The sequence below is a fragment of the Psittacula echo genome, assembly GCF_963264785.1.
Source record: "Psittacula echo genome assembly, chromosome: 4".
NCBI classification, from domain to species: Eukaryota; Metazoa; Chordata; class Aves; order Psittaciformes; family Psittacidae; genus Psittacula; species Psittacula echo.
The window spans coordinates 58,788,164-58,809,407 of NC_137738.1; the positions used below are offsets into that span (position 1 = coordinate 58,788,164).

The following is a 21,244-nucleotide window of genomic DNA, read 5'->3' on the forward strand; positions in this document are numbered from 1 at the left end:
CACCAGAGTTGATATGACATCTTCTTTCAGTGTTTGCTTGTCAGCCTAAGATTTCTGTGTCTTTTTTTGGCAATCCTAAGTTCTGAACATGCACCTTATTCTCAGATCACGCTTAATTTTCAGTTCAGCCCATTTTCATTTTAATACATGATTTGCACATATGATTCTTTCCCTCCTCTTTCCCCTTCCCTTTCCCCTTCTCCCGTCTCTTTTTCTTTAGCTATTTAACCAGTAACGATGTAGTAATATGAGAAGAAAACTTTTTGCTCCATCAGATCTCCAGCAGGGGTGCTGAGAGCAGAGCAAAAAATCTGCTTGTTTTGGAAAAGCAAATGAACCAAATAGGAAACATAAGGTTCTCACAGGGAAGTTTCACTGTACGTTGGAGGATACACTCAGAAATTTTAAGTGCATTTTTTTTAGTCTATTTGGAGTGGATTTTTATTTTCCTGGCAGGTGCCTGCCCACCTCCCTCCTCAAAGGCATCCAAGCCCTGACTAACTCACACTTTAATCATACGTCTCAGTGACAAGCATGTGCTTTTTCCCCTTTAAAAAAACCCTTCTGAAGTATGTGGTTTATTTTGGCTTACTTTACTAGTTTTTACTGTAACATTTAACATCTTTGGATCTGAGCTTGAAGCTGATGATTTATCAAGGGAGAAACGCCTAATCATCTGTCTTTTCTCCTTATTTATTAAACCAATTCACTGGCCTTATTTAAAGAAGACTGCCGCACTTCTCTGAATACAAGATTGGGAAGGGTGCTATAGAATCCTAGGGTTTTTAAAAAGCTACAAGGGACCTCCTTGCTTTCCCTTGCAGCTCAAATTGCTTTTGCTAAAATTGCTTTCATTCAACCTCTTCTTTGTCTTCTCTAGTTTTGCTTAGTGGTCTTCAAAAATTAGAGGTTCATGCTACGTTTAGTTATGTGTTACCTTGAGAAGAATCACTACTGATTTCTAAGGAAAATCAGGCTTTGTTAATGCTAGCCTCTTTGAGCTTGCCAGGCTCCAGGCTGACCTTTTTTTTGGAGCAGGTTGAGCTGAGATCTGACTTTTTCCATAGCTTGTATGGCTTGGAACCAACCTGATGCTTTGCAGCTAGCTGAGGCTTTTAGAAAGCAGCGTGTATGTAGTTTCAAAGAGCACTGGAAAAGTGAAGATCATTTTTCTCAGTAACAGTCAGGAAAATTAAAGCAATGTTGTTTCTTGTCCCTGCCACATTCCTTGGACTAGTGACATATTCTTCTGCAAGCCAAACTTAAACAAGAGTGAAACTAGTATAATAGGAGAATTCTAAGATACTGTGGGGTTTTTTTTAATTTGTCCACTTGAAATGTTGCTGTCTTTAATATTACACAAATTGCTGCCCCTCCATCCTGGTGAATAGCCATTGTTTCCCTAACATCTATTATGTCAACTTTGCATTCGCAGGGAGTTTGCTAGATTTCTTAAAAGATGGAGAAGGAAGAGCTTTGAAGCTACCGAACTTGGTGGACATGGCAGCCCAGGTCTGTCTTCGGTGTACTGAGCACTTACGTGTGTAGGTTTTATAGTCCGTGTATGTCTGAGTTCATTTTAAAATCCACTGATTTTGTTTCGTGCTTCTCGCAGGTGGCAGCAGGAATGGCGTACATCGAGCGAATGAATTACATACACAGAGATCTGCGCTCTGCAAACATTCTGGTGGGGAATGGCCTAATATGCAAGATTGCCGACTTTGGATTGGCAAGGCTGATTGAAGACAACGAATATACAGCCAGACAAGGTAGTTACAGTGGAAGGCATAGCACTGAGTGTCAGTTGTGTGCAGGGGAAGAGTGGAACATGGCTTTAAAGAGCTCTTTCTCTCATGCTTTTGGGTTGCTTTCAGTAAATCCTGAACTCATATTAACTCCTAGCTCAGAACTTCTCTGCTGAATGAATGTGCTGAAGAGAACATCTTATTTGGTTGTCTTCCCTTTAAAAAATTACCAAAGTGAAACGGAGATAGTGAGAGCACAGGTGGGTGAAGTGACAGTAAAGACAAAATCCTCATGGTGGATAGCAAAGAAGATATGTTACTTACCAGCCTTGAAAAAAAAAAGCCTGTGTAAGCTATTTCTTTCACAGTGTGCCTTCTAGTATTTACTGTCTGCTGTCAACATTGCTATGCTGTTCTTATTTTCTTCATTCAAATGGGTCAAAGAATTGTGTGTCTGTACAACGAAGCTCTCTCTCTCAGCACTGTTTTCTCTGGGAACTTAAGTTACTTTAATAGGAAAGCCATTTTCCAGTGCCACACAGAGTGCTGGGCACAGCTGACCACTGATACGCTATTAAAAAGTATCAAAGAGTATTGTAGCTTTTTTAAAGAAGCATATGTGTGTTCAGACTGAGCCATGACACAGGCTCTTTGTAGTTAGTCATTCTTTACAAGTCATGCTTAGTTGTCAGATGTTGGTCCAAGTTTGCAGAGCTACAGTTTTGTTCTCTTTCTGTTGGCTGTGCATTGGTAGTGCTTGCTCAATATGTGTTGGTAAATACCATCCATTTCAGCGCTAAAGCCAAGAAGTGTCCCATTAAACCCTGTTGTATGTCATCAGAAAGCACAGGCTGGTTATGTACTTCATAACCTGCATTTACTCCTTCCTGTTGTGAGTTTTTTCTCTTGGCAAGAAGTCCCTGTTTCAGTATGGATTTTACCATTAACTCTTAGGAAAGAGCTAACCCCTTTCTGTAACTTTCAAGTGTTGACAGAAGGAGCCAGATAGTTTCCAGCATGCTCTGTCTTGGCCTGGGAGCAGCAGCTCTCATGCCATTTGAATTGCTGTCAGCAGTACTTGGTCACACCAATGTAGACCACAGGCTGCATCACATTCGGATGGCAAGACCTAATTATTTTGGGGGGGCAGGGAGGGAATACATGACCTAGAAGAACCTCTGGTTGGTACTAATGCAGAGCATTAACCTCTATTGATTTCAGCCTGAGGGTGGGAATTGCTCCTTGCTAGAAGAAATAGTCTCATGTCATTCTTTCCAGAGTAAAAAGAGTGTCTGCTGGCTTTGGTAGACAGAAAGCTGCCTGCTTGCCCTTCCCCTGTGTAAAACAAGAAGAGTTTCCTTGAACAAGGCAGCCAGCTGCAAAATGGCTTTGAAACAGTGTCCCGTATTATCTCCATTTCTCTCTGGTTTACTGCCATGTCTTTTGTTCCCTCTGGAAGCCACCCAATGTATATTTTGACATGACTAATTATTTGGTTTAACAGACAAGTATGTGACCTGCTTCTATCCAGATCTCTTCAGGCTCCTGATCCCTAGGAAATCCTCTGATGACCTGTTTGCTTCCTGGTTTAAATTTCTCAGAATAATTTTGCCCTCTTCACATATTAGAAAGCCATGGAAACCTGCCTGACTCAGGAGAAGCTTAGATTTTTTAAGACAATAAAAATTATTGGATTTTGGGTGGAAAATCTTTGAGATGAGAAAAGCATAACACCAGGACTGGCGGGGAGAGGGAGTGTAGTCATGGGTACGTCCTGCCCTTCTTCCATGGCAGAAATCGCTTGTGTTGTGGAAAAGGTGGCTAGGAAGGGAGAAGTAGTTTGGCTTTTAACCTGCATTGCTGATGATCCAGAGATCTGGATCATGTTTGCCTGACTTTACCTCATGGTACAAGTATGAAGAAGTCACCCATCCTTCCTATACTTTAGAGCAATGAACAGTACTTTCTTCCCCTGACCTCAGAGTCAGGCTTAAGTCCTTCAGAGCTACAGGATTCCTTAAAAAAGAGAACCAAGAGCTGTAATCACCGGCACCTTGTAGAAAGGTTTTTGTATTTTCATTAATGTTCTTTTGACCCTTTCTTAAGGGGTAACATGCTTTAGGGAGGGGTGCATTTTTGACCAAGCAGCACATTCTCAATTTACATTTCATTGCAATTAACCTGGCTTTCATGCCAGTTGGGCAGCCAGGGTGGGTTTAGGACCTTCAACTTTCTGAAGAAGAAACATGGCTTCTGACATGCCACTGGAATTTTTCTTCAAGTGAGATTCAGTCCTGGTTTGTTTAGTTAAACTTCAGTTTGAGCAGTGCTTGGTGGAGACCACAGTATCAGGAGGAAATGCTTGCCTCTGCTTGTTTCCCATGACCTACTACTTCAGCCTCCGAGGGGATGCATCTGGGGACTGCTCTGTTTATCTAGCTGACTACTGCTTCAGTGGGAATTTTGACATGGGAGGAGAGCCTAGCCAGCAGAGGGGAGGGGGATGGGGAGCACTCCAGACTGGCAGCTCCTATGGGAGAAAGGAAATGTTTTGCCTTACAAAATCTGAAGAGTAAAGCCTCTGGTCACTCTCTCCTCAGCAGTCTTCTTTCTCTCAGCTTAAGTGTGTTAGTACAGAGCTCATTGTCAGCGTGGAGAAGAGGTGGTTTTCTTCAGCCTTGCTTGATCTTCTACTCCCTTCCCCCACTGTCACTTTTGTCTCTGATTAAGTATTTTGAAAGGAAACAGATGGGGATGCTTTGAGCCCCAGCCGGCTAGAGTGAAGGATTCCTGAACCTGTATGGGTATTACTCAGCCTGGTGGTAACGTTTTACTGAGTGGTTTACTTTCTTTTTGGTCTGAACAAAGGAGGCCTGACTGCTCCTGATTTATGAGAGGTAAATAAAAAGCAGTTCATTGTCTGCACTGCCATTTCTCAGCAATCATCAGGAAGGAAAGAAATGGTCATGTCACTAATGATTTAAAGTGTGTGACTAGCAGCTATACACTCCCATCAAATAATACCAAAAAAAAAGTTCTTGGCTTGTAATGAGCATTTGGCTCCTCTTGCTTTTAGGGGAAGTGAGTAATCAAAGAGGAAAAACATGCCTGTTAAAGTGACACCCACTTTAAAGGCTATGCTGGTAGACTGTGTTGCAGCCTGCACCATTGGGGCTTGCTTCTTTTGGCTGTTGCTGTTACAACATCTACATCTACATCTCTCCTCCCCCCACCCGAGTGTCAGGCATTCAACCTTATTTCCTTGTATCGATGATAATGCTAATGTTGGCCCTGTAAGGCAGGACTTAAAACTTCTGCTGTCCTACAGGACAGAGAGAAACTTCCCATCACGTCCAACACAGGATTTCCCGTGCAGTTCTGCTACTCTTCACACTGATGTGGTTCACAGCTATGCACAGTTTTGGCCAAGCACATGGCATTTTTGTGGAGAGTGCCGAGAGCTCCTCAGAGTTGCAGGGGAAGAGTTGTTACTATTCTAAGCAGTAGCAGCTGATACAAATTTAAAATTGCCTTAATAAAAAACCAAAAAGAGCAGAGTTATTTTCCAGGCCATGTTTCTACCGCATACACTGGCAGCACTTGCAGCGGTGCTGCTCCAAGCATACATGAAACAATAAGGATCTTTCTGATGCTTTCCAGACAAGTCAGACCTATTCTGGGAGCGCTAGTATGTGTTTGTAAACTCTCAGATCATTTTTGCCTCTGTAACACTTAGAAATTTCTCCTTCCTACCCTGCCTAAAAACAAGCGATGCTTCTTACTTTGATTTCCTAGAAATGAGCAGGGATTTTTTTTCCCTCCTTCCAGGCTCTCCCCAGTTCTTTTGTAGAGACTTGGCTCCCTGCTCACCAGCTAATCAGATGTCTGTTGTTCGTGACTGACTGTACTGCAGGCTCTAACATCCAGGGCTTTGTTCTTGCTTTTTACCTGCCATTCCTGGGGCCAGCCATGGAGCCGACAGAAGGAAGGTCTCTTGCTTCTCAACATGCAGCCCCCCGGGGTCCCAGAGGGGGATCACTGATACACTCCTACAGAGATGCCATCTGCTCCATGAGAAGGAGCATGGCCAGGTCAAGAGGAAGGGCGAGGGGAAGGGGGCTGTGCAGGCAGAGGGAGAGAGAGGTGTTTAGACCTGCAGTTCCGCGCCTTGTCCCACTGCTTTCTGGGGAGGGATCAGCCTGCAGAGTCTGCTCCTGATCCCTCATGTTTTGCCAGGCTTGTAATTTCATGTTCGTTGTCACAGCACAAAAAATGTAATTGCATAGTCCCTCCCACACAGCACTCATCATCGCCTACCAGCGCTGACTCGTTTCCTGTTACATGCTTGCTTCAGCACTTTGGTTTTACCTTTTGCGGCTTTCCCTTTCCAGCCCCAGGAGCAATTCAGTTCTGCACTATGGTCTCTGATTGCTAACCCAAGAGTTCCCCTGGTTTTTGGGCATTGGAGCTTGAGGTGCTGCCTTGGGTTTTGTTTTAAGGTACGAGAGCTAGCAGCTTTATAGCGTTTCTGGAAACAGGATCATTATCAAGCTGGCAGTGGCTCTGGGGCATGAATTTCAGAGGTTTCTGCTTCGTTGAGATTTAGATCTGAAAAACAACAAAGCTCTGAGGGATTTTCGCTTGCCTCAGAAGAAACCATGCTGAGAGTTGTACGGCAAGGTCACTCAATTATCCCAGCTCCCTCTGCTCCTTCTCACCACGTGACCTGCTTATAGCCAACGACAAATTAAAGCAGAGCCACGGATTGATTTTTCCCAAGGAAATCCTCCTGGGAGATAACCTGTGTGAATGCTTAGGCAGAGGTCCCAAGAACAGGGCTGAGCCTCACAAAAATCCTCAGAGGTAGGAAGCAGGGCCGGCTGCCCTAATCATACCACGCAGCCTTGGCTTGACATGGCTGCGAGCAGTGCAGAAACCCAAAAAAGGCTTTCCTCAGGTTGAAGTGTTTCAAAAAAAGGGACAGAGATAAAAGCTGCAGATTAGTAGCTCACTGTGGGACAAAGACGGACTATCCTGACCTAATGAGTGCACTGTGTGGTTGCTTTGTACACATGGAGTTACCGATCTCCTAGTTTGTAATAAGATAGATTCCAGCAAAAAAAGAAGATAAATCCCCACACACCCTGATGTAAAATCTGCCTTCAAAGTAAGAGATAGGCTGCCTTGTCAGCTGGGGTAATTTGGCTTATCAGATTTATTAACACGCTTGTCAGTAATACGCATTTTATCTGATGATCCGATGCTGTAATTTGTTTGCAGCACAAAGTCAGTTTGTTTAATAAGCTGCTGAGGCCTGGGCAGAGGGAGAGGGTAGGTTTTTAATTGGTGTGTTGGGAGAGAGTAAGCATGGAGACTGTATGTTGATCAGGAGCCATATGTCTGGCCTATGCGAATGCTTCCTGTAGCAGTAGCAATCAGGATGCCTCACAGTGGTGCTCAACACATTTGGGGTTTTTGCATTTTCACAGAAGTGCACTGCTTATGGCCCCAGTGCCAGACATTAGATGGGAGGCCACACCTTGGGGGTATCCCTGTTAGACACACACATGTACCCACATTCTCGCTAGCTGTGTGTGATCTCATGTGTTATGTAAGTGCATGCATTGTACCTTTTCAGCTGTGCAGGTGGCCAGGCTGGTACGTCCTCCATGGTCTCTGCTCTCCCATTACTGATGGCTCTGCCATACTGGGTTGCAGGCTCTCTAGGACCATTTAGCCTCCAGCATGCATTGCAGGGCCAGAAAGCCATGACTCAGGGCTCTGTTAGCAACCTCTCTGCCAACCTTGCCTTTCCCTCCTCCCCATCTATCACTTCAAACCAAAGTTCAAGAAATACTGCATGAAATGGAGAACATGTGATTTTTGTATTAGTTGCTTTAGCCAGAGAATCACCTACAGCAGGGGCAACATAGAAATGGAATGAGTAGCTGTCTTGTCATCACAAAATCCACAGCAGAGACCAGATGTCTTCTCAAGCAGTGCTCATCACAGCCCAACGGCTTTTGTACTGCTCTAGCTCTCAGGAAAAGAGATATGCTGAAATTGTCCCCCCCCTTCTCACCTACTACTTGCTTCTCATCTTCCCGTGGTCCCTTGACACACCATATACCTCCCAGTGCCACATTGGCAGTAGATAAGGAAGGCGAAAATACTGGGGCAGTTGGCCACAAAGGAGTCTGAAGAGATTTCTTTCCTCCAGAGATGAGTTGTAAGTTGTTGCTACCTTTGGCTCTGAGTATGAAGCACAAGGGAATTAGCCCAGGTTTGGCTCAGCTTCTCAGAAAAACACAGCTGATTAAAGAAAAAATAAATAAATAAATAATTGAATGAAATGTGTGCAACACGTGAACAAGCAAACCCTCGTGCTTGGCTATCTGACACACCACCAGCCGGCTTCCAGGCCTTCAGGCTGCTGGCCAGCCCGGAGCAATTCATTCAGCTGGCATGGTGTGTACTGTCTCAGCTGCACGTATGAGAGAGCAGCAGGACATCAGCCCTCATATTCATGGCATGCCTGCGTAAGCCCATCTAAAGCCATTCACTGTTGGCTTAGGGAACCTGACCACGAGATGAACTTAGCCTGCAGTTTTTCCAGGGATCAGCACAGGGTGTATAGCCCTAGGATCTGCCCGTGGCCTGAAGAGCTGGTTGCCAGCCCCATGTGCCTGCTGGTACTGCTGGAGCAGGGCTGGTTTCCAGGACAGAGGCTCAAGTGATGGCAGGCTGCTCTGCTGCAGAGATCTAGGATATCACAGCCAGGGCAGTTTTCAAGAGAAGATGAAGTTCTGTAAATTTGGTGTCTTTTAGACTAAGATTGGCTCCATGAAGAAGTGTGAGTTAGGGAGATTGAGACCAAAGCCAAGCACCCAAATTTTAGCTCCTGCCTGCATATGAACTACTGAAAATACAGAAGCGGCAGACTTTTTTGTAAGTGAATAGACATACAAAAATTCTCCGGCACCTTTGCAAATCTAACCACTGATGTGTTGATGCTTAACCAGACTCAAGTTCCTGACTTCAGGCATTAGAGATGTAAAACTTCGTGTTGTGTCTGTCAATGTAGCAGGATTTACTTGAGCAACTGCAGTTTTCCCTAGAAAATGTATTTGTTTCTAAGTAATATTCTCTCTCAGGATCACTCACATGTAGAGCAGGAAAAGTTTTAGCACTTGATGTTTTACTAAGTCAGGAGATGAGAATTATTAACATGTTTACTTTGTACTCTGAGTCAAATCAAGTTGTGACGTATAGCAAAAGACATGGGGCACCAAGCACTGGATGTGATAGCAGAACAGCACCAGCAAGAAACTGTAAACAGTGTCATGACTTCACTCCCTGAAAGTGATTTGTCCGCGTTGTTACACTTTCCACGCTCCTCCTGAAAGCTGAGGGAACTTTTATGAGAGGGTGGTGAGAAATCAAAGTCAGTCTGTTTCCAAATTCAAGAGTATTTGTCACTAGGGATCAGGAATATGCAACGCAACTCTTTTGCACCAGGGAACAGGCTGCATATTTTTTGTACATACTACAAGTTAATTATTACCACAAGACTTTTCTTTAAAGTCATCCTGAAAATATTTTCCCTAAGAAAACAGCAAATGATTGGAAAAGCAAATAAATCAGTGTTTAGAGACTTGTTATCTTACCATCCTTACCACAACTGGCTTCTGCAAGCTCTGATGATGGATGAGCACATTAGAACTGCACGTATTTAAGGCACTGCAGGCTTTTTAGTGCCAGGAGTTTAAAGTACACTGTCAGGTTATAAATCACAGGCCAGAGCTGTGCCTTGACATCATTGAACTCCAAGCAACTGAAATGGCAGTATTATTTTTAAGTCCTTGCATGTTTCTAATGAAACATTAGGTTTGGTTTGAATTTACATTTTTACCACGTTTGTTTGTTTTGCATTTTGCTCAGCTTGAGCAGTGAAACTGGGAGGTACATTCCCAATAAATCTCACTTCAATTCATACATGCTAACTGTGTTTGACTTACAAATATCACAGGGACATGTTAATTTAAAACATTTTGGGAGAAGGAATTTCTATTATATTTGTGTTTTTTTTTTTTCTTTTACCTTTTTTTTTATTTGTATAAAACTTCAAACCTGAATTAAAATGTTTTAGCCATCTCTTGGGGTGTGGGACAAACCCACCCCTTCCCTGCTAAGTCTTTCCTTCTGCCCTACGTGTTCCACCCACCTGTCTTCCCTGACCATACTCCAGGGAGCCTTTGTTAACACTCACTCTCCTGCAGCTCTGTCCACCTGCACATGCGGTAGAAGACAGCAGTAACCTGCAAACTGGTACTTCGATTCTGTTTCTATTCTGATTAAGACTCATTTATTCTTTCATTAGGTGCAAAGTTTCCCATTAAATGGACTGCGCCAGAAGCAGCATTATATGGAAGGTTCACAATAAAGTCAGATGTGTGGTCGTTTGGAATCCTACTGACGGAACTGGTAACAAAAGGGAGAGTGCCATACCCAGGTAAGAAAACAGTCTGAGCCCTGCTTCACCTGGGGAAAGTAGTGGGAACAAGCCGTGTGCTCAAATTGGAATGTGTATTTATTTTCACTGGGCTGAAAGGAGGATGGTTATCTTGCATAGGTTTTGTGTATGCCTGAAAATGGTCCTGATTCTGAGAGCTGCTGTGTGATGGTCATGATAAAATGACTACAGAATAGAAAATCCAACATAATCATTTCTACTTTTTTTGTAATAGTTCACATTTCAATTAATATACTTTCCAGGCAAATAATGAAAGCAACGTAAAATTACTATGCTCTGGAGTAAATAATTCTCTATAGTATTGCATTCACTTTAAGATATCAACAGTTAAACTCCCAGAGTGGCGTTACTTCATTTATTCTGTCAGTCTGTTTCTCTGTAAGGTTTGATGACTGTCTGAATGTCTGGAATTACCAAATCTCTTTTTTATAAACTCTTAAATTTCAGTCCTTGCTTCTGAGATGGATGGAAAGGATAGAAAGTAATTCTGTAATATGCAGGCCAGAGCTCACGGCAGGGTCACAGCGGGGCCAGGTTCTCTGCATGGGGGAACTGGAGGCCCCATAGTTCTTTGTTGAAAACCTGCCAAGTATCCAATGGATTAAGATTTGTAGGAGAGGTGATTGGATCTGCCTATGCAGAAGGAGCTTTTCATTCTGTGGCCCCCCTGAAGATTGTAGGCATTCAGGTGAAGAGGAAAGCGTTGAGGTGAAAGTGCATTACATGGAAAACAATTTAATCCCTTCGTTTTCTTATCAGCACAGATGCTAACAACAGCACATCCAGCTGCATCTTGATTCTTTTTATTAAAGGGAAAAAAACCCTCTCTAAATACCACTGGATTTTCTCTAATTACCACTGTATGGCTGTGTGCTGCAGCTGATTTAGTGGAAAGTGCCCTAAAGCAGTTTCAATTTGCCAGTCTGCGTGGTGATCAAGCAATCAGATCTATACATCAAATTGCACAGATGAAGCATCAAGGTGTAGAGTTCAGTTCATCATACCACTTCAGAAGGTTGAACTCAGCAAAACTAAACTCCCAGAGTTTTACTGGGAATTTCAACTTTGCCTGCGCCTAGCAGTCAGCAGCTGATATTTGCGAAGATAATATGGGGACTGGGAGGCTTCTTTTCATCAGCAGTAAATTTTGGCATGAATAACAGGGAGCAGCTTGGCAAAGCTGTGACTGTGACAACAGAATGAGGTAGCAGAAAGCAAGATGACGTGTTTCTGTGGGATGGATGAGACCCTCTGCCCAGCACTTCCCCATGAAGTTAAAGAAAAACGGGTGTTGCCACCAACGCAGAGTGGCTGTGTCAGTAGCCGGCACAAAGGTCTTTTTGTCACGAGGATTATTGGCAATGGTGTAGGAAAGCCATGATCTCCATGGGTTTATTGAGGGTTAAATGCAGACATGGCACAGTGTGCAAAGGTTGAAGAGAGAGGATGTGTGAGACTTAGCTGATATGGTGTTGCTCCCACAGGGTGTGCAATGCTCCTCGCTGGGCTGCACAAAGCGGAAATTCCTAGTTATTACCAGCAGAGTGGGTGCACGGGGGCTCTCGCCAACCAGGGCAGAGTTAAGGTGTTGAGCTTTTTTTATCCCTGAGTTCCACATTGGTGAGTGTCATGGTTTAAACCCAGCCGGTAACTCAGCTGTAACTCACACGGCCATTCGCTCACCCTCCCATTCATCCCTCTGGATGGGACTGGGAGGAGAATTGAAAGAATGTAAACCCTATGGGTTGAGATAAGAATCATTTAATAACTAAAGTATAATACTACTAGTAGTAATAATAAAAATAATGAGAAGGGAAATAACAATGGGAGAGAATATAAAACTAAAAGGGAAAAGGGAAAGAAAACAATAAACACAAGTGATGCCCTATAAAATTGCTCACCACCCACCGACTGATACACAGCCTGACCCAAGGAGCAATCTGGGCCTTCCGGGTAACTTCCCCCAGTTTATATACTGGGCATGACGTGCTGTGGTATGGAATACCTCTTTGGTTAGTTTGGGTCAGGTGTCCTGTCCCTGCTTCCTCCCGACTTCTTGTGCCCCTCCTCACTGGCAGAGCGTGAGACTGAAAAGTTCTCAACCAGAGTAAGGTACGTAGCAGCAACTAAAACAAGAGCATTGTTCTCAGACTAAAGCCAAAACACAGCACTGCTCCAGCTACTATGAAGATAAAAATAACTGTTGCAGCTGAAACCAGGACAGTGGAGTAGAGGTGCTAGAAGCCTTCTCTCTTATCACATGTAGGAGCAAAGACACACACACAGAGGAAAAATACTTCCAGGCAAAAGTGGCCCAAGTTAACTGTGGACACACGGTTGGACATGGCAGCAGAGTATGTCTGCATTTCCTCAGGAGAAGGAGGCCACTGGTTGTGCGTTTAAGTGCTTGCAATATATAACTTCTTGTAGGACCCATGACAGAAATCTCAGGCATGGTCTGTGTCCTGAAAATGTGGACAGTTTTATTATGTGGCAGCTTGAGCACATCAAAGACAACTAGCGGCATCTCTGCTCTTTCAGCACCATCCTCCCTCTTCATCCCTCACTACATAAAGCCCTCACACACTGAAAATCCTTCCAGCTCACTCTCCCCCACCCATGCTAGGAAGACATCAAGTAGCTGGAAGCAAATTTTTGTGTGTTACATATCACAGAGTCAGCAGTTTTCTGGATGGTCACGCACTGCCTGAGCATTACACCAGGGCCTTTCCTCCCTACCAGGACTCGCACCCTGCTCAGGGTATAGGCCTTTACCACTCTCATGGTCACCATCACTCCCCTTCCTGTCAGTTTTACCTAAGGGCAGTCTCTATTTTATGTTTGAATTTCCACAGTCTTTCAAGATTCTCATTCAAGTTCATTCTCATTCCCTTAACTGGGAAAGCTTTTATAGGCTGAGACAATGGTGGAGGGGAGCTGGGGCCTTCTCAGGAGGGTCTGTCTTTGCCTGTAAGTTAAAAAGAGGGCCTGGACTTCCCAAGGTGACAAAGACCTCCTGAGCTCCTCAGAAAAGACTCCTTTTTCCCCTGACATAGGAAGGATGATCCATCTCCTGCTTCATGCTGGGGAAAGGAAGGACCTCCTGAAAGGATAAAGCTTCATGAATTCAGATCTCTGAGGCAGAGAGTAGGGCTCAGCTGCACCTACAGGGCTTTCCCTGCTGTCATGGCATGGCTTGTGAGAGATGGAAAAGGTGGGAATTCAACCACCCTGAGAGGCAAGACTCAGCCCGCCTTACCCAAGCATATATACAACCTATAGGTGAGAGAATGCAGTTTGTAGGCACTGCCAACCACTTTGGCACCCAAGGCATGTGGATTTGCAAGCTCTGGAGAGGGTTAGCCTTGAAACAAAGAGGGTCATGGAGCTGTCACTCTGCTGTAACACCCAGTTTCTGAAATAGTTGTTGTCCTGACATTCCTGCTTACAGCTTGTAGCAGGCCAGGGAGGAGTGGGGAGAGGCCCTCAGACAAAGGCATTGCTCTCTTGCTTGACAAGATCTTAGTGCCTAGAGAGGTTATTTATAGCACACACCATAGTCCTGTGACAGTAACCGGGCCCACAGGGCACTGTACCTCATGTACATGGAGAACCAGGCATTGTTTTAAGGTTGTGTAGAAGGAAGAGGAAACACAACAAAGAGGACAGAAGGCAGCAGGCAATGTTTGGGAGGGGAGCAAACTATGTGAAACAGGACTTGGCATTCCTTGTCCCCCAGATTTCAACCAGTTCCTGATGCCCCATTTTGGAAGAGAGGCTGCAGCAGTGGTGGGATATATAAGCAATAAAGATTTTGCTGGCAGAGATGAAGATCAGGCTAGAGTTGATAATCAAGCTTTGCCCCAGACCCTATACTCCCACAAGCAAGACTGACCTTTTGACAGATGTTCTCAGTTGTGAATGCTCCATACCTGGCGGTGTTCAAGTCCAGGTTGGACAGAGCCTTGGGTGGCATGGTTTAGTGTGAGGTGTCCCTGCCCATGGCAGGGGGGTTGGACTACATGATCTTAGGGTCCTTTCCAACCCAAACCATTCTATGATTCTATGATCTTCTTTCTTCAACCAAGCCTGTTTCTCTGTCAAATGGATGTAATGGACTGCTATTATACTAATTTATTTGTGCTTTTCCTAGCCTTCCCTAATGCTTTCCCATTCATTTCACAAGGCAGCAGGTTGAAATAAGCAACTTTTACAGCCTTTCTGGGCATTGAGGTTCTATTTCCAGTATTACAGTAAGGAAATAAAAACTAGACATGTGCAGAAGAGGAGGCAAGTTTAAAATAAAATAGTCTGCTTAGTTGACCTTTTTCAGTTTCTGTTTCTTTCCCCTTACACAGATTTCCTTTGGATCTTAGTTTAGACTTTTTTTTTTTTTTTTTTTGAGGGGGGTGTTAATGGAATTTAGGAAAGGAGGCTGCTTTTCTCTAGCAGTAGTCAGAGAATTTAGATTGTCTTTCAGATAGGCAAAAATCTCAGCTGCACTAAACAAGCGCCTCTGATCTTGCTCTTCTGCTGTCTGCTGCACTCAGCACACCAAGAGCATTTACGTTTTATGCCTAGTGTGACAGCCACCATGATGCTTCCTCTGGCCAGGCAGATCTTTGAGGTTGGACACCAAGCAGCTCTGCAGTCCCTCAGAGTCCTCCTTATCCCTGGGTGAAGCTGGGCCACAAATGCTAGGAGATTGCAAGGTGTGCTGCCCAAGGCTGAGGCCAAGTACACATCAGTGAGCCAGCATATGTATGTGTACCATCATCATGGATGGTAGCTAAAGAGTTGAGAGAGGTGCGTACTCAGCACATAGCACGGACAAACTTAGGTGGGTTTCTTCCTAGGCCGGAAAGCTCCACTCACAAATGCTGTAGCTCAAAGTCGCATCCCTTATATCAAGCAAACAATAGCTTACTTTAAAAAAAAAAAAAAAACAAGACAGAAAAACCAAACAAACCCCACAACAGACATTGACAGCTTAGCTTTGTGGTGTTTTGAGGATGAGAAGTTGATGGGGTTTTCAGGCCTCAATTTCTAAATGAAGTGGCATGGCTTCCAGATTTTTAAAACTTGCTGCTACTTTTGCACAGAAATAATTAGGTCGTACTGTACTCCGTAAGAGCAGTATTATGCTTCAAGGGTTGTCTTTCTTTAGGAGCAGCTTTCCTGTTCCCTTCAGTGCACTGTTGTGCCTGCATCCCTGGTCCCTGCCAAAGTCCCATATCCCATCCCTGTGCCCTTACCTCTGGCTTTAATTTGGGATTATCCATGGAAGTTAGGAATTCGGCTTCTATATCAAACTGAACAAAGCCCAAAATTTTGCTTGTCTCCATTGTACCTCTCTCTTTTGAGAGCATGCTCTGAGTGCCAATGGGATCTAGCTCCTATGGAGGACTACACATTTTTACCCTTTCAACTGTACCAGAAAAGGGCCAACATGTCTGAGAAACCTTTGAACATGAGCAGAGGCACAACTCAGGGTCCTTGGAGAATCCTGCATTCAAGGGATGGACAACAGCTGACCTGTTGTTTTAAGAGTCCTGCTTTAAGCATTTGTGTTTGTACTAGTTTGATCATTGGTCTCAAAGTATGCAGTGGGTCTTGAAGGAGCATAATTCTCAGTCCAACCGCAGACAGCAAGAATAAAGTGGCTTAAAACCATCACTGTCCTCACTGGACTTCACATTGCCCAAAGTAATTTATATAGCTTATTAGCTTTTGATGTGGGGATGCTGCCTAGTTACAGCAATGTTTCCTGTCTTCTGGAAAATCATCATTGACCAGATCTGTGCTATTTGCACATCTGCTGTGCTGCATCTAATCAAGCTCCTCAGAGCAGACCAGAGCACTTTACAGTGTTTTCTTCAGCCACAACTGGAAACTTTACATTCTCTTTCGTGTTTTATTACTGCAGTTTTTCCAGTAAAAGTCAAGCAGCATTGTATTTCTGTCCCCATCCATATGGGCAGTAGATTTTTATTATACTGAGCATTATAATGGCCATATCCTGTGGCATCCTAAGATTACAGAAGGCTTCACTAATAAAGCTGGATGGTGGGAGGTCATTTCATTTTTGGTCTTCTCAGGAAATAGAAGGCTAATGGAGAAGCCATCTTTTGGAAATAGGATGTTGCCTTCTTGGTCCAAATGGTAATTCTTGAAACATCATGCGCACAAACTGATTTTTCAAGCAGGTGAAATAGCTGTAGTCTACAGAAGAATATTGCTAAGTATTTTATTCCACAGATTTAAGGATTTTAGGATAAACTTTTAAGGGGCCTAGAAGCATACTGCAAGCAGAATTTCATTTATTATTTACTAAAAGAGTTGAAACTCTCGGGTATTCATTAGGAGAGAGGAGTTGTACAGGCTGCTCAAATATTCTCTCTGTGTCGTTAGAAGTACAGACACAACAGGCTCCTGCTATCAAAAAAGAAACACTAAAATTTGTAGGATAAGATACACAAGACAATGGGTTTGTAAACATAAACAGGCCTTTTAAGAAGTAAAACGTATACCTGGAACACTGCTATTTTTATAAGGCTGAATAATAATCCAAGCAATTTTGGAACAAATGTATTTGAAAATCCTTTTTTAAATTAGCAGCACATGTCAAAACCGACAGAATTTCTTTGGCAAATCATAGCTGCTGCAGCCCTTGCTGGATGTATGAATTCCAGTAAGAAACATGAAGATTACTTGGGTTAGTTTAATGTCTAGGTTCTACTGGAAGGAAGGGGAAAGGAGAAAGGAAAGGAAGGGCATTTTCCTGGATTATACTGTGATGAGAAAACCTGTCTTAACCGAATTTCCAGGGACAAAAAATGACTGATTTTAGGCAGCAACGTCTCTTTTATGTTCTTTTTTCTATCTTTCTTTCTCTTAAGAGGAAGTGAGGCGCTGTGTATGTTTTTCCTCCCCCCTTTCTCTCCTTGGGGTTTTTCTTCCAGCATACAGTTCGTTATCAAGTTTCAGAATGTGCTTTGCAGCACTGAGTAATACACTGAATAAAAATACCAAACATTTGATATCTTAGTTCAGTTGGAAAGGAGCTTTTCTGCTGCTGTTGCTTCTACTCATGTTGTACTTAAAGGCGTACTGCCAAAACAAAAACAAAGAATGCAGTTTGATTGTGGTTTAGGTATATACAGAAGATGAGTTACTGCTAATACTGTTTTCATACTCTTTAATACGTAGGGGAAGCGAAGCACAGCAGAAGTTCTTACCCCAAAACATGAGGTAATTCAGCCGATTCAAAGACTATGAAACTAGGATGTGAAAAAAGGGTACAGATTTTTGTTCTAAACACGAATTTAAAATACTAATATTGAGAACACAACGTGAGCAAGATGCCAAAACAGCAAGGCCAGGAGGTTTGGGTTGATGTTGCCTTTGCGTTGGTGATTGGGTGGTGAGGCACTGGAATGGGTTGCCCAGGGAGGTTGTGAATGCTCCGTCCTTGGCAGTGTTCAAGGCCAGGTTGGATGAGGCCTTGGGTGACATGGTTTAGTGTGGGGTGTCCCTGCCCATGGCAGGGGGGGTAGGAACGAGATGATCTTAAGGTCCTTTCCAACCCTAACTATTCTATGATTCTATCACTAACAAACCACTAGTGTTCCTTTGTAATTTATCAAAAAAGTAAAATATGTTTGGAAATGTTCCTGTTGGATAACGAGCAACAGCCAAACATTTGTTCAGTGCGTGGCAAGCTTTTCTGTTTTGTTGTGAGCCTGTGTGACCTAACATCAGTTTGGAGTCAATAATACAGGAGAACCTTAACTCTATGCCTAATCTGATGTCTGCAGAGGACCATTATTACTCTACTTTCATCATTCTGTGGAGTCCTAACCACAGACCATACAAAGTGTTTGCTCCTACTCATAAACATCTAAGCATCCAATACCAAAAATACAGTGAGTGATGCAGGTGATAAATCAAACACAAGAAACCACTGTTAAAGTATTGGTCTGCAGGTAGGAAAATATTGTAAATCAGTAATCTAACCTTTATTTTGCAATTATCACTGCTAAAGGGTAAGGAGAGGTTTGTGGGGGGATGAGGCAGTCTTCTGGGAAGGTTTCTCCCTCCACAACAGTCAGCATAAGAAATAGCACATCAGTGCTTGTTTGAAAATCGAAGGTGCTGCAGTAAGTTAACCAGAACAGTGAATTGACCAGGACATGGCCAACTGAGAGCCTGAATGCTAGTGGGGCAGCCTGAGAGAGGCTTTGAAAGTGAAGGCAAGCAGCTGGTATTTTGTAAGCAACAAGGAGCAAGTGGCAAGACCATGTAAGGGGTGATTACAGTTACAGGCTAGAAAAATGGTCCTTGGAGAGACACTGCAAATGGATATCAGCAGGAGGAAATTACCCTGTCAAGATAAACAGAAAAAGTGTTTTGTAATAATAACATGAGATGAGAATCTAGATGCGGATGGTCAGGAAAGGCTGTATTTTGCAGATGATTCTTTCAAAACATCTTTAAGAATTAAACACAGACAGTATGTGAGGAGACAGAGTGAAGACCAAATCCAAGGATACAGATAAGTCACCAGCCTAAATGCTATGCAGTGTAAGATGTTATTCCCACTAGTTAGGGTGCAGACAAATGAGTCTGTATTGAAGGTGGTTGAATTATTTCTTACAAACAAGTTTACCAAAAATATAAGGTAGAGATGATCCCCTGGGTCCTGAAGGTGGGACAAGAAAATTCTTCAAGAGGATATCCTGAAAGAACAGAATGGAGGAGAACCAGGGAGGAATGGTGTAATGGAAACCAGGAGAAGGATAAGCCAACAGAATGAGCTACATCAAGGTGCTGATTTCTAGATTTGGTCATGGAGGAACTTGATTGTCCCTACTAGTTCTCCTGCAGAGGTGATTGGCAGTACCCACTATATTTTTCAGCAGAGGACTGAGACAGGGCTTGCCAACTGGCAAGCCACAAAGCTCGCAGTCAGTGTGCACACCTTCTCTGAAATACTTCTGCATGCCTGTGGTGCCAAAGGAATTCCTGGAAGAGATATTTAATCTAAAGTTGAAGTTGACTGCAATTAATGTATGGTGAAAAGCACTTCAGCAGAGGAATCAAGGGTTGAGGGTGTTGCACAGAAAAGTCGAGGTAGCAAAGTGCATGGCTTGCCTCTTAGAAACAAACACAATGGTAATTGAACTTACTACCTTTTTAGAGAGATCGCTATGGTTCTGCAGTGGAGCTGTTTTGCTTGGTATTTGACTTGTCTTTTGAGCACTTTTGTTCTGTTCTGGGTTGGAACCGTGGAATATGGTTGAACCAAGACAGGTCAAGGGAGTGCAGATCAGCAACAGTAAGCTGTTGAACTGACCTTGAAGGTAATGCTGCTGATAGCACGCTGGTACATCCCTGATAGCCTAAGTAGCAGGGTTTGTCTTGAAGCCTCTGCAGCATAACCCCACAGAGCACTTCAAGAAATGCCCATACTCAGTGTGAAGGTTTCAAATATTTATCTTAATTTCTAGAATTTTGAATAGTATTTGTTGTAATGCATTTATTTTCCTTCACCACTTAACATAATATTTTATGGCTACTATTGTTGGAGGGAAAGTGCCAAATCCTGCCCATTGGGAGTACGCCAAGAGGGTAACCATGGGAGCAGTGTTTTACTCATCACTGGATCCTACAGCCCTTGACTGGAAAAGAAAATAATCCAGATTACCTTGCAGTAGATGAAGAACTAAACCAAGACACTGGGGTGGTTTCATTTTGCTTATCTGAACCAAAAGAAATTTGTATGATCAAGAAAGCCATATGTATTGTAGATTGAGATATACCAGGGTTAATTTGCCTGTAATTTAACAGTGTTGATTTGTCTGCATTTTACAGGCATGAATAACCGTGAAGTCTTGGAGCAAGTAGAACGTGGTTATCGGATGCCATGTCCTCAGGACTGTCCTATCTCCTTGCACGAGCTTATGATCCACTGCTGGAAAAAAGACCCAGAGGAGCGTCCAACCTTCGAATATTTGCAGGGTTTCCTTGAAGACTACTTCACCGCAACAGAACCCCAGTACCAGCCCGGCGACAACCTGTAAATCCCTGGTCTCCAGACACTGTCACCAATTACCAGGTGTTTTTCAGCCCTGCCCTGCCTGCCCTTCAGCTTCCAACTCTGTGATCGGCTTCTCCAGAGTGCAGCATCTTCCAGCACCGCCGTGCACAGGAGGGGCTGAAGCTGGGAACTTCCGCAGCCTTTGCCTATGACCACTTGTCCTAATAATCTGAATGTCCTGAATGAAAAGGAGAAAAACACTTGTTTTTAATTAATCAAAGACTCCAAAACTGCATTGTATTGATGTTATGTAAACTGCAAAACCTCTGTTCATTGTAAATAGTAACTCAGTGCCAATAACTGATCCTAGTGCTTTCCTTTTTTTAAAACGCAAAACCTATGTGATTTTAACTAGTCTTCTCCTGATTCAATTAAAAGTATTATTTTCCAGAAGTGGCCTCTTTGTCTAAAACATTTTTTTTCATGTTTTAACAAATAAAAAAAAAAATAAAATCAGGACAGGTGTTTGGTTTTTTGCTTTTTTATATATAAAATATATATAATATATATACATACCTGTACATAAAGTATATGGGTGCTATTGCAGAGGAAACTCATTTGTGCTCGAATGAATCCTGCTGCAGCAGTACCCAGAAAGCGATAATTTTACTGCAGACATGAAAACACTGGTGGGATTCTGAAAGCCAGTGATCTAATTTTTGGCTTTTGCCAAGCATGATTTTTTTAAATTGGATTGCACTTTTTGTTTATTATTATGTACCTGTAGATGGTTGTAACTTTGCTCTTTCAGGAATCATGTGCTGTATTTACAGTAATGTTTCCAATGTTTGACAAGTGTGTGATGATTTGTTCTTGAAATTAAAATGAACATATTTAAAGCAAGAAAACTACACCATCACTGTTTGA

The 21,244-nt window shown here is 43.1% G+C and overlaps 1 protein-coding gene across 2 annotated transcripts in view; it reads left to right on the forward strand.

The window, feature by feature from the left end:
* The window catches only part of FYN (FYN proto-oncogene, Src family tyrosine kinase), a 142,049-nt gene extending 121,280 nt beyond the window's left edge, over positions 1 to 20,769 (forward strand). For both annotated transcript variants that reach the window (XM_080615305.1, XM_080615306.1), the window contains 4 exons: positions 1,436 to 1,512; positions 1,616 to 1,769; positions 10,126 to 10,257; positions 20,152 to 20,769. In XM_080615305.1, the coding sequence (XP_080471431.1) occupies positions 1,436 to 1,512; positions 1,616 to 1,769; positions 10,126 to 10,257; positions 20,152 to 20,360 (572 nt within the window). In that variant the 3' untranslated portion in view covers positions 20,361 to 20,769. The remainder of the gene's footprint in view (positions 1 to 1,435; positions 1,513 to 1,615; positions 1,770 to 10,125; positions 10,258 to 20,151) is intronic.
* Positions 20,770 to 21,244: the final 475 nt, after the last annotated feature.